This window comes from Talpa europaea (genome assembly GCF_964194135.1).
Source record: "Talpa europaea genome assembly, chromosome: 1".
In the NCBI taxonomy this organism is placed as follows: Eukaryota; Metazoa; Chordata; class Mammalia; order Eulipotyphla; family Talpidae; genus Talpa; species Talpa europaea.
Window position 1 is genome coordinate 93,721,407 of NC_140073.1, and position 18,206 is coordinate 93,739,612.

The following is an 18,206-nucleotide window of genomic DNA, read 5'->3' on the forward strand; positions in this document are numbered from 1 at the left end:
TAAGATGCAACCTATGAAGCTATCCACAGTCACTGCAGCAAGAGATCGATCCCCTGCCAGGAACCTACCACATGGCACAGCAGACCTCTCCTGACTCATCCGCTGCGCCCCTCAGCAGTGTATTTCAGTTAGTCTGCCTGTTCTGTTCCCCACACTGTCTCTGGTGAATCCTCTCAACCCCCACACCTCTGGCCTATACCCCAGTTCTTAATGTTCATGCTTTAAAAAATGTACAGGAAAAAAGCAGCTATTAATACTTATAGGTCTATTCCATATGGCTTTTTTCTCTGATTTATTTTTATAAGGTTTATTTCTTGCTTAATGTTTGGAAATTGGACATATTTTTGATGAAGACTTGAGGCACCTAATTTTATATTGCCATACATGTCTCATTTGTATTAACTACATTGCAGTAGCCTTAAAATTAATTTGATACACTGTAGTGTTAACCTTCTAAAATATAAATGGCACCCTATGTGTTTTTCTTCCTAGGCTTGATGAAGTTCCTAAAGTGTATAGTTGTATGAACAACAAGGTAAAACAAGACAATTGTCCATAAAACTTGATGGGAAAAATATTGCCTAATTTTAAAATTTGGAGTTTTGATAGTTGTCTTCCTTAAACCTAACTACTGATTTTTAAAAGAACTGTTGTGCTTCCTTCTTAATGGACTTTTATTAGCATGGCAAGGACATATTCAAAAGATAGTTTATTTTAAAGGGTTTAATAATTTTGGCTTTAAATTCATATATGACACATCAATTTCTATTTCCTATATAAAAAGTAATTGGTTCCATTTTATAGTTAAAACGTGAGCAGGGAACTTTTAACATTTTATAATTATAAACAAAAACAGTGGAAAATAAGCTTGTAATCAAGCTATAATAACTGTAAGCAAGCTACATTCACCTGGTAAATTTGTCAGCTTATAAAAAAAGGATATATATTTAGTTGACAGCTGGGAGCTTTTAAAAAATAGAATTTTTAGAAGTCAAGAGTAATATAGTCTATAAATTCTATAATTTAGTATGTTTGTGCTTTAATGTTTTCCTATTTTAAAACTTAACATATCCAAATGTTAGACTAACAAACTTTTCTTTTTTTCCTAGTTAGAAAAGCTACTGGGAGAAATTATTGCTTGTCTACACTTCAGCTATACAGGAACTTATGACAGTGAACTTCTTGAACATATCTCCCCATTATTATGCATAGTATTTTTGCACAAGAATAAGCAGATTCGAAAACAAAGTGCTCAATTCTGGAATGCCACGTTTGCTAAAGAGACGATGTTGATTTATCCTGAAGAGTTAAAGTATGCTAACAAGAATATTTTACGCAACTATCCTGTTATGATCATGTTAATTGATATTTTGATTTTAACATAAAATTTATGTTGCAGAGGATTCCCTTAGTTGAAATATTATTTGGGACCTCTCTGGTGACGGCCTGAGTTCAATCCCTCTGCAGGGAACTAACCCACATATGGCACAATAGACCTCTCCTGTCCTACCCGCTGCTCCCCTTAGCAGTGTAGTTAAGCAGATCTGTCAGTTCTGCTCCCCACTCTGTGGTGAATCCTCTTACCCCCCATACTTCTGACCTATATACCAGTTCTACACCAAAAATTAAAAATAAAAAATAAAAAAATAGATGCTATTTATAGTACATGGTGATTAGTAGCCATAATATGACATTTTGCTTTTATCCTTAAAGTAATCTGATTTTAGAAACAAAGAACAATTTAAAATTATTCTTAATAAAAGAATCACAAAGGGCAGGAAATTAAGTTATTTTAAATCTTGATGATGGATATGTAGACCATTTACTTACTGTAAATGGTCTACATTTGTTTGAAATGTCCCATGATAAAAATATGGAAAATTTGAAGTTTTTAAGGAAATGTGAAAGCATAAGTTTAGAAAAATTTGCAAGTCTTACTTGTATCTCAATTTTTTGTATGTAGACTAACAAGCCATCTTTAAGCTGCACTATTTTGCCACTTTAAAATTACAGTTAAAGTATTCTTACTAACAGATCGTCAGTACTCACCAATGTTACTTGACTCAAAGTATATATATTTGTACTTTTTTTAAAGACCAATACTAAGACAAGTCAAACAAAAATTTGTCCTTTTGCTACCTGGTTTGGAAAATGTTGAAATTATGGAAGAATCCAGTGGACCCTATTCAGATGCAGTAAGCTTGGCTTTTTTACTTTTCAATAATATTTGAGTATTTTGCCATGTTTCACTGTAATTTTAAAATGTACAAATACTTTTCTATATAATAAGTTGTCTGGCCTAAAATATACTGAAGCATTAAAGGTGATAAATTTCACCAGATTCTCATGTAAATATCTGATTTTCCTGTTCATTTGTGATCTGTTTTGAGCTATCACACCTCAGTTGTTTCACAAAGGTTATAATTAGTAAAATATATGGCTAAGTGTTGCTTTAGATAAATTAGTAATAATAGTTAAGTGTCTGTCTATGTATTTTTTTTCTTTCCATCAAATCTCATTCTTTCAGAAAAAACACATCACCTATTTGGACATAAGTTGTTTTGGCTAATAAGTCTTTATTATTACTCTGTAGATGGGAGTCCGAGTAAAAGATGTGGTCACTCTACACCTGTGTTGGCACATCCTAAAGACAACTTTTTTCTGTTAAACAATTGGAGTCCATCTGGCTTTTTATCTTTAATACATATTTTTTGTTTTGTATTACAAAAAGACCAAAAGAAAACTTAAAGCCACCTATGTCCTCTATTTAGGTTGTGTTTTGTCAAAAATAAAAACATCAAATAATTACCTTAGCTTTTTCAGACTTGTTGAATGTCATTTAGCCAAACAGCCATATAGTCTGTTGAAAGAGACATGATGATATTTTCTATTATGCACATTTATTTAAGGTTTATTGGCTTTGATTTGTTTAGAAATAGAAGAGAGTTATTTGAATCTAGTCATGTGATTCATTTTTGTAGTATTTTCAGAATTTATAAAATCAAATGGTGCTAAATAGCTACTGTGTAAAATCGAGGACAAACTAATCTGTTATAAGACAATTGCTTTCTTTTCTTGACATGATTTTAATAGGTTTAAATAATCAAATTTGAAATGGGTATACTTTACACTGAAATTTATAAAATGTGAAAAGAGCACATAGGAGAACAATTAAAATTATTGATTTTGTTTTATTTTTATATACAACAGACAGAAAATTCACAGTTAAATATCAAGATAAGTGGCATGGAAAGAAAATCAAGTGGAAAAAGAGAGTCTCTTTTGGCACAAACAAAGGATATAAAAGAAAGCAAGAAACTATCATCAGCCAAGGTACTTTTTTCTTTTTTCCAAGTTTATTTACTAGAACATTTAACACTGATTTTAGTCTAGGGTGATTCTACAAAAAGAATATTTTAGGATCTTGAGAGCATAACTTTGATGAACTGAAGGAATAATGTTTTTAAAGAATAACTTGGACAAAGTCAGTAAGAAAATCACAGAAAAAACTTACAAATGCTAATATATTGGTATGCAAGGCATATTGTTTTGGCAATTTTTACTTTGACTAATTTTGCTGCATTTGAGAGCTACTCCCCATGCCAAACTACTTGATTTTTATGTCAGTTTAAAAAGATACTTGCCTATGCTTTGGTAGTAAGCATTCACTTGCCACCTTTTTAAAGAAATGTAAGTTTTATTTCTGAGTATCAGAGGCAGAACAGAAGTTGTGGATGTTGTACTAATTGTTTTTATCAATGAGTATCATAAGGGTTGAACTTAAAGCTTTCTGTCATTATTCAAAACATCAGAGTGCTAGAAGAGTGATTGATCAGAATATTAGAAAAGAATTTGGGAGCTAAAGTGTACATTTTAATTTGCAGTTGAAACTGGAATCTGCATCTCCAATAACAAAGAATGAAATGCCTCTGGAAGAAGAAAAGTCTACAGACTTTGTGTTTATACCACCAGAAGAAAAAGATGCAAAGGAGAGAATACTAACTGACCATCAGAAAGAAGTACTCAAGACAAAAAGGTCAGCAGTCCTTTAATTTTGAATTGACTATTCTGAATTCATTTTGCTTTCATGCAACAGACTGTAACTTTGTATTTAGAATTAAGACATTGTGTGTGCTGAATTTTAATGCCCCCAAAAAAGCCATACCTAACTACAGTTCATAATATATAGGGCTACCTAGTAATGTTACAACTGTTCCTAAACTGAATTCTTTTATTGAGCCATAATACAGGAGACACTAGGGAAGATGGTTTCATGGAAAATCGACATCTAAACGTTGATTTTATATTATGTTCCTAAAACATACATAACTAAATGTAGAATTATATATCTTTTTCAGGTGTGATATTCCTGCCATGTATAATAATCTGGATGTTTCTCAAGATACTTTATTTTCTCAGTATACTCAGGAAGAGTCGGTGTAAGTATGGAAGCTGTTGAAATAACTGGCCTTTTAATTTTTAACCAGAAGCAATATTAAAATTTACGTAATTATTTCAGGGAAAGTCCTTCTTCAACTGAAAAATCAAAGGAAGATTCCAAGATGATCCTTAAGGTATATTTGGTATTTTATATCTTGGGGTTCTTTGGATTACCCTTCTACTATGGAAACTCTTGTATTAATTATGAGATTTATAGCATAATCTCTTCACTCTCACTAAAATGCTTTAGTAGAATTATTGTATCTGTGTTTGAAAGTTTAAAATGTATTTGACATTACTGGCTATTTACGATCAGGAACAAAAATAATCTGTCGCTGCCTTTGGAATGCTTATAAAATATTGGAAATTAGTGGGTTGTGCTTTGAAATCTACAATCGTTCACTAAAATTTCCCTAGGAAGTCAGACTTATTTGCTGGTTAATCTGTATGTATGTGTACATTTCTGTGCAGGATGAACAAATGGAGAGTGACAATGTCATTCCTCAAGATGTCACAGAAAACTGCGGTATGGATGAACATCTTGAAAAGGCTTCCCTTTCAAATAATGAGTATGGTTCTATTGAGGAAACCAATCCAGAAATCACGAGCGATAATAATACCAGAAAAAAAGCTTTAATTCCATCAAAGAAAGCATCAACTGAATGTACATCTAGTGCAGAAAACACTTCTTGTGTCAGCAGTAGCTCAGTTTCTAATGCCACCATCTCGGGAAATCATCCCCCACAGCCTACAAGTCGAAGGCAAACCTTTATTACTTTGGAGAAGTTTGATGGTTCAGAAAATAGACCTTTTAGTCCATCCCCCTTAAATAATATGTCATCAGCTATTGCAGTAAAAAATAACCAGGAAGTCACAGCTAAATCAGCTATTCCACCAAAAGTCAAGAAAAGAGAAGTGGCTCTTTCAAAATCTGATTCTGATAGAGTAGTGCATGGAATTAAGAGATCAGGTAGGAGAGCAAGTAAAACTGAACAAATCTGGAATAAAAGGTCTAAGTCCTTAATGAGATCTGATGAGGAGCAAAATACTCAGGAATCTGTTGATGGTGTGGTGGCCTTAGAAAATAACCCACCTGACTTAATTAATCAAGCAGAATGTGTGTTAGATAATCAGGCTTATTTCTCTGAATCTACAGTGGAATATGATGATGCAATGCTTAAACCAACAGTGGAAAGTGCTGTATTACAGAACAATAGTGTAGAAGAGAAAAGCTTAGGAATTAATTTGGAATCCAAAGAAAATACACCACCGACTATACAACCAGCAGATCAAATAGTAAATGAGGACAGTCATGTTCAAATAACTCCAAATCAGAAAACCCTTAGACGATCTTTAAGGCGACGTTCAGAAATAGCAGAACCTACCACTGATAGTCAAGATAAAGAAAATCATCAAAAAAAGGAAAGACGTAAGGAAGATGAAAAGACAATTCAGAAGAGTCCATTGCACATAAAAGATGATGTGTTACCTAAACAAAAACTGGTTTCTGAGCAAATGGTACAGGAAAATTTAATTGAGAAAGGAAATAATTTACATGAGAAGACTTTGGGGGAATCCAGCACTAATTTTGAAACTGAAGAAAATGGAAGAAATCCAGACCATGAGAATATTAAATCTGAAGGAGATGGTGTCCAGGACATTGCAGATAAATCCTCTGAGAAGCCAGTAAGGGGAAGAACACGGTATCAAACAAGAAGAGCTTCCCAGGGCTTACTTTCCAGCATTGAAAACTCAGAATCTGATAGTTCTGAGGCAAAAGAAGAAGGTTCTAGAAAGAAGAGATCTGGAAAATGGAAAAACAAAAGCAGTGACAGTGTTGACATTGAAGATCAAGAGAAAATGGTAAAACAGGAATGTGTAAAAGTGGAAAATCAGATAAATGATTATAAGTCATATTCTGAATTAGACACAGACATAAGTTCTCCAGTTTGTGAAGAAAAAGAAAGTAGTACTGTAACTCTTAATGATATAACAGTACCTGCAGATTTATTGCAAGTTTCTGATAATATATCAAATACACATGAGGGAAAAAATAAACCTAACAAATGTACAGAAAATTCTCCTTCAAATCCTACTGTATCTGAATCAAATCTAAGAACTAGAAATGCCAATAAGAGGTTACATAAGCGAGATTCTGTAGAAAGTAACAGTATAGGAGAATCTTCCAAAATAGGATCAGCAGACGTTTCTTTACTTTCTGAAAAAACCCTCCAAGGACTTGAGTGCCACCACAAGAGAAGTAAGAGGGTGAGGAGATCCAAAGGTTGTGATTGCTGTGGAGAAAAGTCACAACCTCAGGAAAAGTCATTCATTGGATTAAAGAACACAGAAAATTATGATGTAACAAGCAGTGAAACAAAAAAGACAGATGTGCAAACACCTGTAACAGTATCAGAAACTTTTAAAGTTGATCTGTACTCTGAGGTAAATCTTACAGATGAGCCTCATAATGTGAATTTTCATTTGGGCCTCAAGGAGGAGAATGATACTATAAATGATTCATTAATTTTATCTGAAGCTGAGTTGAAAGAAAGAACCATTGAAGACTCTCTTCCTTCAGTAAATTGTAAAGAAGAATCTTTTGATAAGAAATCTGAGGAAGTGATACCTTCTGAAATCCAAGAGCCATCCAATAAAATATGTAAAACTGTTGGCTTATATTTAGATAATTCCAAAGATATTTCACTAGGATGTTCTGCTTTGGAGACCAATGAAGAAAAGACAGAAGCTATCTTGGAAAAAGAAATAAACACAGAGACTATTAATGGTGAAACAGATACATGTGAAATTAAAACTGGAGTCAATCCCGAAGAAGTAGAAGCCATGGAATTGGGTATAGAAAATGATAACTCTGAACCTAATTTCTCTCAACAAAGGAATGCCAAAAGTGATTTAACTGAAGAGGCAATAAATGAAAATAGTGACATAAGCAGTGAATCTAAAGCAGATGTCGTTAAAGAACTGAATGCTGAAGAAGCAGCAGCTGAGAAATTTAATTCAAGTAGAAGTCATTCTCAAAATAATACACCTATAAAAATGAGTGCTCAGATAGAAATTTCTGAACAAATGGCAACTGGGGGACAAGATGGAAAAAGTGATGAATCTGATCCCAGCTCACCTAAAGAAATAAATGTTGAAGTGGAAAATAGTAAAGAAATAGTAATCGGTGAGAAGAATGCTAAAATGGGCCATGTCAGTGAAACAGAGAGTGGGGACTTGACTACTAAAGCCTCTAAGCCCGAAGAAGCTGAAACAAAAACATTGAATGTGGGAACTGAGATCTTTGTTCCTGAAACACTTGAGATATGTACTAGAGAAGAAAAAATTGACTCCAATTTAACTGAAACAAACACTGAACTTAATCAACCTGAAGAAACAAAATTTGATGGCAATCAAGTGGTAGTGGCAAGTGATAATGGAACTTTACAGGAAGTTCACCATGCTTCAGAGAAAGTGGAAGAAATATCACAGTCTTTGACATCTGAAATGGCTGTCTCTGAACTGATAACAGAAGACAATAGTGCGTCTCCTCAGAAATTAAGGGAACTTGATCCTTTACTTGTGTCAGCATGTGACAGTCCTAGTGGCATGGAGGCACGCTGTGTCTGGTCTCCTTTGGCTTCTCCTTCTACCAGCATTTTAAAGAGAGGACTAAAAAGATCCCAAGAAGATGAGATCTCATCACCTGTTAACAAGGTAGGGAAATTGAGGCTTAGTATTAATGCGTCTCCTTATTTATTGGAGTATTTTGGCCCTGTGGTAATAACTAGTGAATGACAGAATGTTAGAAAAAAAATCACCACTTAAGTATTTACCGTGGTGGCTAGGAAAAAGGGATGGTGTTGAAAAAAGGAAAGTGAAGCCCTTTAAACATTTCTTCAGGACACTAACAATCTCTGTGCAACCATGCACATTGTTCACTTTTGGCAAAATTGGTGAGAAATCTTACAATTTTTATTCTGTCCTTATACCATAATACACAAGGAAACATTTACAAACTGAAAGCTTCTTTAGGTAACTCTTACTGTGTACTATGACATGCTGTCAGTTTCACATTTATATGAATTCTTATTTTCAGATCTTGTCTAATTAAAAAAGGAAAAAAAACACCCTTAAGCTGTGCCTTCATCAAGTGCTGAGTTTGAATTTCATCCACACTGATTATATGAACTCTTCTTCACTAAACTGTAGCTCCTTTAGTTTGTGAACATGGATTTTCTTTGTATCTGCTTTCAGTCTTAACCCTGTAACTTTTGTAATTATTGAACCAAATTTTTTAAAAGGAAATGTGCTTATATAGCTCAACTTGACTTCTGTGTATCAAAGCAGCTATTCTAGAAAGGTATGATGTGGGTGTTCCTTTATTTTGAAATTGAACAAATTTCACACACAGACAAGTATGATACTTAACTTTATCTTTAGTGCAAACATTATGAAGATTTCCCCTGTGGTATACTAGAGATCTTAAAATGAGAATTCAGAGATTGGTACTTGGGAAAATTTAATAATACCACATGTGTTTTTTGGTTTTCTTTGCTTTTTTTCCTGAGGCGCTTAGTATTTTTTAAAGTATCTTACATTTCATAGGTCATAGGATTTTTTGAAAAGTTTAATAATATATTAGGATTGGTGTCTTCAGTATGTACATATTATATTGTTAATACAGCTTAATTAGCCGCTTTTATTAGATAGTAGTACATATGTAATACTAGGCACCAGAACAACATACTATAGTTTTCTGCAGAGTCTGCCCACTCTCAGGGATCAAGACCATAATACATTTATATACATATTTAGTGGTATAAATACTTTGCTGTATATTTATATCAAATAGCTGAACAAGCAAATGTAACACAGACAAGAGGAAGCCAAAATTACTTGAAGCTGGGGCTTATAAAGATGAAAATTGCTTCCCAATGGCTGTGATCAGTTAGCACCATTATGACCTCTTTACCTTGTTCTTTACAGTCAGTGTAGTAAGCCCAAAAAGGTAATAGAATTTGAGTATACAACTGCCACATGGTATTTCATTAAGTTTCTGTTGGTATTCTGCTTCACTTTCTTTGGTGCTATATTATGCAGAGTCAGTTTAGAACTTAGATTATTAAAATGACCTCTGGCATTGAGTAGTATCTGTGAAAGTAAGAATGTAAGGTTCTACTAGTGGCTATTCACTCGTGGCTTCTAGTGAAATAAATAAAGCTTCCAAACCCACATTCTAATTTGGGTGACCTTATAATAAGAACTTATGGTGTTTATTTTTAAAAAGTTGCATTTTGTTAAATAAAAACATGACCTATGTTTTTAGGTTCGCCGTGTCTCCTTCGCAGATCCAATATACCAAGCTGGATTGGCAGATGACATTGATAGGCGATGCCCTCTTGTTAAATCCTGTTCTTTAAATAATTCTCCCATAGTAAGAAGTATTAAAACTTCACCTACCGCGCAATATAAGGTAAGCTGTAGGCTTGAAAATACACATTTATGTGTGCAGACACAAAATTGCATTGCATTATTTGTCTCAAAATTAACTGTTTAGGAAAGAAAACTTGGGATTGGATGTAGTCTTTGCCTGCTAGTAAGCAGACAGGAAGAGGTGGTAAGAGGCAGTGATGATTCAGCAAGTTATTAGTAATTATTACATTTTACATTTTCTGAAGATTTTTAGAAATCATTGCAGTTTAAGTTGTGAAGATAAACTTGTAAAATTACAGTTATCTAGGGTTCTGAGTTTTTTTTTTTTTTTTCTCTCCTTCTGTCTAGCATAATACCACTTCAGCCAAAGGATTTCTGTCCCCAGGATCACGTAGCCCTAAACTTAAGAGCTCAAAGAAGTGTTTAGTAAGAAGTGCTTTAGTTTTCATGTAACTTTATATTTTCATGTTCAGGCAGGTGGCCCTCTATTTAATGACTTTAAAAATTTATTCTAAGATTACAGAAATGACTAAAGAATCCATGTCATGCCCAGCGGAAAGTGTTTACCCAGCCTTAGTGAACTGTGTGGCACCCGTTGACATCATTTTACCTCAGATTACATCAAACATGTGGTAAGTGCTTACTTGGATTTCTGACTTAGACCTGATGATGCAACAGAATTTTAAGAAATGTTTTTAAATGAGAGTTCTCAATATTTAGAATTGATCTACATGTTCTCTCACATTTTAGAAATAAAAATTCAGATTGGAAGATGAGACAAACAGGACAGTAAGAGCTTTTATTATAATTTGTAAGATAAATGCTTAATATTTGCCAAGTACTGCTCTGAACTCTTTATCTACATTATATTATTTAATGAAACCCTATAAGGAATATAAATGAATATTTCCATTTTATGAGATGACGTTTAAAAAGATTAGCCCTCCAAAGTCACATAGCTAATAAGTCATAATGTAAGTCAACCATGGAACACTCATCAGGCTTATTTTTTAAGCTCCCCCAGATTCAGATTTTATTTAGACCTACATATGCCTGCCTTCAGAGTAGGGTAGATGGGTGTATATATAAATTATGATTGAGCTGAAATCAAGAAATTCAGCTGTCTAGGCCCTTGCAAATGGAATGAATATGTAACTATATATTGACATTTTTCTGCTTTTCTCATTGTCTGTTAAGGGCAAGAGGACTGGGACAACTCATTAGAGCCAAGAATATAAAAACAATTGGTGATTTGAGTACTCTTACTGCATCTGAAATAAAAACTCTTCCTATCCGTTCTCCGAAAGTGTCCAATGTAAAAAAGGCTCTCAGAATTTATCATGAACAGCAGGTAAAGACTTAGATGTTAGTTACAAATCATGTATAAATAAATAATCTAGCAATATAGTTACAGAAGTTTAAATTTAAACTATATCTTTGGTTAAAATTCAAATATATTGTACCTTTTCTTCCCTTCTCCTATCGTCAAGAGTAACTTACAAGAAGGTTTTATAACTTCCACAGAAAAGTTTGCTCATTAATTTTTTACTGTTTGTGTAATACCTTTTTATTTGAATTCTGTTCTTCTATCCCTATCATTTCCATCAAAGGGTTGAATGGTTCCTCGTCTGCTATTCCTAAAACTTAGATATATAAAAAGTCTTGCAAATTTGTAGACTACTTTAGTATTCAACATATTTATAACTCATTTTTCTTACCTGTGAACATTTTTGGTCATGGACATTTTTCAAGATACTGATAAAAGCCCAGTAGCAGCTTTTCTTTCACCTGTAAAAATAATGGAAACTTGTTATGATTTCAGAAAGATTTGCTGACTCCTAAAACCCCTTCATGGGTCTGTTACGTATCCATCGACAAAAATTGAAGTTGTGCTTAAATAAAATAGGCAACATTAAGGATGAAAGTCAGTGCTCTGTATTAGAATTTCTGAGATTGGAGTTTGATAATTACTGACAACTTGGGTATTCCTGAAATTCCTTGATTTAGTATTGCCTTAGTTGTAATCTTTAAAAACATTTAACAAGTTAAAAAAACTTAGAAACCAGATTAGTAATGTTAAGTCTCATAAATCAAGAGTTTAGAATCTGAAGTATTTTCACTGGCCCTGGGGATTATGTTTTTTATTTACTTTTTTAAAAAGATTCATTGTATTTATGCATTTACGTAAGAGCTGGGGTATAGGCCAGAGGTGTGGGGTGAGGGGATGAGAGGATTGACCGGAGAAAGAATGGGGAGCAGAACAAGTAGATCTATTGAAATACACTGCTAAGGGGAGCAGCAGGAGAGACAGGAGAGGTCTGCTATGCCAGGTGGGTTAGCTAACATGGCTGGGGATCAAACTTGTGCTGCAGTGGCTGCTGATGGCTTCATAGTTCTGAGACTTCAGCCCTTTTACCACAAGGAGGTCCCACTCCTGGGGATTATCTGTGAAAATTATATATTTCTTTTATTAAGCTATTTTCACACACTGGTCCTCCCTGGTTGTGCAAGGGCTTACATATCAGCACTATACTGCTATTTGCAGCCACTGAAGCACAAGTTCAATCCCTGGCCAGGGAGCTACCCACATGGTGAAGCAGACCTCTCCTGTCTCTGCATTACTCCCCTCAGCAGTGTATTTCAGTCATTCCGCCTGTCCTGTTCCCCACTCTATCTCTGGTGAATCCTCTTACCCCACACCTCTGGCCTGTACCCCAGTTCTTGTATACATAAATCTTTTTAAAAAAATATTTTCACATACTATAAAATTCACCCTCACAAAGCATACACATAAGTTTTTAATATAGTCAATCATTAAGCCCTGGGGATGCTCATGAGAATTTTAATCTTTTAAGATGAAGCCCATATATTAATTAAACTTGGAAATCTCTACCTTAGCTTTTTTTTCCACATGTTCCTAAACTTGGAAAAAATTAATGTAATTTTTCTTAGCTACTGTGGCTGTATTTCTTGAAATTTTTTTTTTTTTTTTTTGGAAAATATTATAAACATCTCTGAGGAAATGTTTTGGGATGCTGTTTTTTGTATTCTTAGAACATAAATTTGTTCGTGGTTAAGCATTATTAGCTAAGTTAGTAATCATGTCATAGGCTGTGGAATATGTATAATGTCAGATTATTTTCAGTGTTGATACTGTTATTACTATAAAAAGCAACTTTCAATTTTTTGATTTTTGTTTTTAATGACCTGAATGTATAATAAAGATGAAGTCTCGTGGACTTGAAGAGATTCCAGTTTTTGATATTTCTGAAAAATCAGTAAATGGAATAGAAAATAAATCTCTCTCTCCTGAAGAAGAAAGACTTGCCTCAGGTATATTTAAGCAGAATAACTCATTTTGCTTAAATGGCTCATTTTCTTGAAGAAGTACTGTTACAATGCTTTTGTTTTTAATTTGACCATGCCCTGTCAGTTTAACAAGTGTTTCTTGTGTATTTGGTGCCAAGTGCATGAAAAAATAACTTTTCTAGTTGTTTTTCTTTAATTGTCAACTTCTATGACGGTTTCAAACTAGAATATAAACTAAACATTGTTCCCATTAGTCTGTTAATATAAATGAATTACAATGGCTATTTCTTTATGGAACAGAATAAACAATTTTTTTTTTTTCCTGTTCCCTTGTTCTCTTGAGGCAAGATATGTCAGCCTGCACTCTTAATCTTGAAACCTAGGCATTTAAACATTTCATTAACTTAGGGGATAAATATAATTTAAATTTTATCTGGAATAAATTTAATTATGCTTTTTTTTCTCTTTTAGATTTAGTTGATCCTGTTGCTTTAGAAACTCCATTATCTAAAAATCTTGTGGCACAAATTAGTGCACTTTCGCTTCAACTGGATTCAGAAGATCTCCATAATTACTCAGGAAGCCAGCTGTTTGAAATGCATGAGAAACTTGGTAGCATGGCAAACTCTATAATTAAAAATCTGCAGTCACGCTGGAGGTCAACAGCCCATGAAAATTCTATTTAGTATTTTAAGAGAAAATTGAAGCCTTATTTATTTATTTTTTAACATCACTGGATTTGTTGATTTCATAATAAGTTCTGAAATATAGCACAATTTCAGGGACTGAATGTTTTCAAAGTTGATAACATTTCAAACTCTGTAGGGCAGTTGACCATTTTGTAAGTTCAGTTTTATAAGTTCATTATGTAAGATCTTTTTTTTTCCCCCATATAACATACTTTCTTGACTGCTATGCATGGGTTTTCCAAAAATTTAAATGCTTCGCTGAATTGTAACAGTAAAAACACAGAAACAAAAGCATAAATATTCACACTGTTAAAACTCATGCATTTTATGATGAAACATGTTACGTAAAATATCTTTAAGTAAAATTGAGGGTTTTTTTTTTTTTAATTTTTCCTGAAGGGATTAAAGGTTTTGTAATTTTTTTTTTTAATTATATTTGTTGTGCCTGAGATTTAAGAAATTTGTTCTTTGTGAAACACCTTAAATGAGATGCAAAAGAATTGGCACTTTTTTTTTTTTTTTTTTTTTTTTTGCTAATATCACCTTTGCCCATCTTTCAAGGAGAAGTATTAATAGTTTCAACTTTGGGGGGTTAAAATATTAAAGCTGAATTTACTAAGACTCCACTCATTTGCATTAGCAAATATCTGTGCAGCAGCATTTGCTTGTAAAAATTTACTCGTATGAGATTTAGTATTCATTTTAAAATGCACACTATTTGTACATTGTGTATAGATTTACATTTTTAATTTATAAATTTCAGCCTTTGTTAATTGAATTATTTTTGCAGCTTCTTGTGAATACCTTTGTTTTGTCTAATAGAAACATATTTTGTATATATTGAGTACTGAGATAATCAGTATGGACGGTAGAAGTGCTTTGTGGACTTGTTGCAGATGTTTGTAGGATTCTGTATGTACAAATAAAACAATAGTTTTGTACTTAGTTAATAATCTTAGTTAAAACATGAGTTTATTTTCTGAAGTAACCAGAATGAGTAAAATTATAGAGAATGAGAAAGTGTTAAATGACAACTTTGTTACCTTCCCCCCAGCCCCCTATTGGTTTGGAAGAGGGCATCAGCCACAATAAAGTGTGCCTCATCACCTTTCCTTTTAATGGGGAGCTAGTTTGAATATTTTCTCTACAAGTTGGAATATGAGAAATCTAGAGTTTATCTGATCTTTTTTTTTTACCCACACCTAAAGCAAACTTGGAAGAAATCTGAAACTGTTCTTTTGATGTGTGTTTTGCCTAATTTGAAAAAATAGGGTGTATGTAATTAAAACATTCATAAATTTTATTACCAATTAGTGTTAATGCCTGACTTTATATATTTACTTCCTCTTTTTTAACGGAGAACATTTCCCATTTGTTCTCTGAAGAGAGTAAGTTAAAGAACCTTCTTAGAGTCACACTTTATTCATACTAACCCCTTAAAAAGGCAAGGCACACATTCTTTTGCTAGTCATGAAATTTTAATTCCCGTGTTAATTTAGCTGCTACACGGGACCACCAGCCATCCACAATAAAAGTTTGTGTCTTTTTCTTAATCACAGTCCTTCATTATTACAAATACTTTTGAGTGCTAAGTATGATATTCATATACTGAGGATGGTTTTAAAAATTGGGACTGAACCCAGGATTGTAGCTTAAATAACTGATGAAAAAAAAGGAATTTTAAAAATAGAATTGTAATTGTGATTTCTGTTTTCCAAATTATATTTGACAGTTAAGAGACAAAAGTTTTTAGTGAACTAGTGTAAGAAGTGTGTTTGTGTTTAGAAGAGTCAAAATTTGTTCATTTCATGACTACATATTTAAAGGTTTGTGTGAACTAAATGTATCTGCCAGTGGAAGGAGGTTCTGGGGAATATTAACAGTATAGCAGAAAATGTGACAAATGATTACATGTTTTGAATCACTAAATTTGGTATAAACACAGGCATTCAAAAATAGTTTTTCAGCAACGATGTAATTTTAAATGTATGGAGGTGAAAAGCAGTTTTCTCAATCTTAATTGCTAAAGTTGTAAGTGTATTAACCTTACTGTCAGTATTCTTGCCTTAATATTTTCTAGTGTTTTCTGAATGATTGCTGAATAACATAAAGCATTAATTTTCTTGATCATCAGTACCAGTATTGTTTCACTATTAAAGTGAAATCAGTTTTTTTCATATAATTCCTAATGGCTAATAAAACAAATGGCAAATGTTAACACAACAAATTGATTAATGTATGCATTTATAAAACTGCTTGCATGCAGAAGCATACTGTAATTGTTCACATTCCAAAAAGTTTGATAATTAATTTAGATTTTCAGTATTTCTGTGAGCCCATTATTAAAAATGTGCTTATTTTGAACAAGTTTGGAAGCCAGGATCAAAAGGCATGGCACTTTGGCTGAAATTTCATGTAGTTTAGAATGAGGCATTATTAAATACTAATGCTGTCAGATAATATGGTCAAACATTTAAATTTCAACATTAAAAGCATAGCAGCTCCTGGCATTACTTATGAATTCTGTTATTCTGTGTTGCTTAAAAGTACTCTGTTATATATTTGAAAGTCATAAAAATGTCAAACATAGCTTTTAAAAATGACAGCAAGAAACAAGGGAAAAAGTGGGAAGGGTATGTAGAATATGCAAGTAGGTTTTTAAAAATAAAAGTAATGAAAGTAAGTGATATTTTAGAAGCTGACTCAATTGAAATCTAATAGAAAATAGTCAAACACAGCCACATTTTTCCTTAATGCCATTTCTTCTAATACTTTATAGTTCACTAAAAAAGGCCCATCTCACATTGTTCAGAGTTGATTTCCTGAGCTAGAACTTGTCAGCTAAGTTAGGAAATCATAAAATAGCAATAGATTTAGTAGGGATAGGGAGCTGTTTGCTCTTTGGCACAACCCCTATCTAGTTTATGTCTAATCCACTACAGTTATTTTGTGTTTTCTATCCAAACAGGATGAACTTTTCACTTTTAAGATAGTGCCTTGCAAACTAACATGTACATGTAAAAATGCAGATTCTAATCAGTAGGTCTGTGATACAGGGCCTGATAGTTCATTTCTTAAAACTACATGATCTGTGCACATACTGTCTCTGGACTCAACTGAAGAGGCTACAAGCTGAATTAGGTTTTAATATTTAAGTCTTTGATATTATACTGCCACAAAAGACAAAAGCTACTTTTTTGGGTTTTTTTTTTTTTTAAGATTTATTTTATTTATACAAGAGCCGGGGTACAGGCCAGATGCGCGGGAGAGTGAGAGGATTCACCAAAGACAGTGGGGAACAGAACAGGCAGACTGATGAAATACACTGCTGAGGTGAGCAGTGGGCAAGACAGGAGAGGTCAGTTTGCCATGTGGGTTGCTCCGAGGCCTGCGGGGATCGAACCAGCGCTGCAGAGGCTGCGGACAGCTTCACAGTGCTGTGCTCAACTGCCTGCGCCACCACCGAGGCCCTTTTGTTGGTTTTTTTAGTAAGTTCAAATTGAATTGGGAGTACACATTGATTTTGAAGACTTCAAATTAGTTTAATTTTTTGAAAGAAGTTGTTAAAGGTAAAATATTGCCATTTAGAGGCTTTTTAAAAAGTATGGAAACAGGCAGAAATATATCTTTAATTATTGGGCCTCCCCTGGTGGCACAGCGGTTTGAGCGCTGGGCTGCAAAGCTGCCCACAGCCTCTGCAGCGCCGGTTCGATCCCAGGCAGCGGGCGAGGGTCCCACATAGCGCGCAGACCTCTCCTGCTGTGTCTGTTGCTCCCCTCAGCAGTGTATTTCGTCTGTCTGCCTGTTCTGTTCCCCACTCTGGCTCTGGTGAATTCTCTCACCCTCCCATGCTTCTGACTGTACCCAGTGCTTGTATAAATAAATAAATAAATCTTTAAAAAAATATTTAAAGTAATTATTAAGCAGATTAGACAGTCTTCTAAGTATGGCTTATTCTCTGATTATTTTTTTTATATTTTTTCCCACTGGAGAAACATTAAGTCTAAATCTGATGTTCTAAGTTATGGGACTTCAGTATTAATAAATACTGAAAACCAATTATCCCTAATAAAATTAATTCATCAGTAAAGCCAGCAATGCCATTAAGTCTTTCCTGACCCATGCCTTGTCATTTTATGGAAGATGTCTTTGACTTGAAATTCCCTATTTCACTGTCAGTTGGAGTTTGAAAGACAGTTGAATAACAGTTCTCTGCAATTGAGTTTTTTTGGCATTCTTTTGGAATGTAATATCCCTTACTCAATTTTTTTTTTCCTTTTTTTGGTAAGAATTGGCCTCATCCAAAGCACTTAAGAAAAATATAACCTGAAG

At 33.5% G+C, this 18,206-nt stretch overlaps 1 protein-coding gene across 1 annotated transcript in view; it reads left to right on the forward strand.

Moving 5' to 3' along the window:
* RIF1 (replication timing regulatory factor 1) overlaps positions 1-14,003 on the forward strand; it is a 46,431-nt gene extending 32,428 nt beyond the window's left edge. The window contains exons 22-35 of the mRNA XM_084235162.1: positions 493-535; positions 1,110-1,312; positions 2,096-2,195; positions 3,211-3,333; positions 3,885-4,036; positions 4,359-4,439; positions 4,520-4,574; positions 4,912-8,157; positions 9,770-9,916; positions 10,225-10,302; positions 10,393-10,508; positions 11,074-11,227; positions 13,101-13,209; positions 13,657-14,003. Coding sequence (XP_084091288.1) covers positions 493-535; positions 1,110-1,312; positions 2,096-2,195; positions 3,211-3,333; positions 3,885-4,036; positions 4,359-4,439; positions 4,520-4,574; positions 4,912-8,157; positions 9,770-9,916; positions 10,225-10,302; positions 10,393-10,508; positions 11,074-11,227; positions 13,101-13,209; positions 13,657-13,871 — 4,822 coding nt within the window. The 3' untranslated portion in view covers positions 13,872-14,003. The remainder of the gene's footprint in view (positions 1-492; positions 536-1,109; positions 1,313-2,095; positions 2,196-3,210; positions 3,334-3,884; positions 4,037-4,358; positions 4,440-4,519; positions 4,575-4,911; positions 8,158-9,769; positions 9,917-10,224; positions 10,303-10,392; positions 10,509-11,073; positions 11,228-13,100; positions 13,210-13,656) is intronic.
* Positions 14,004-18,206: the final 4,203 nt, after the last annotated feature.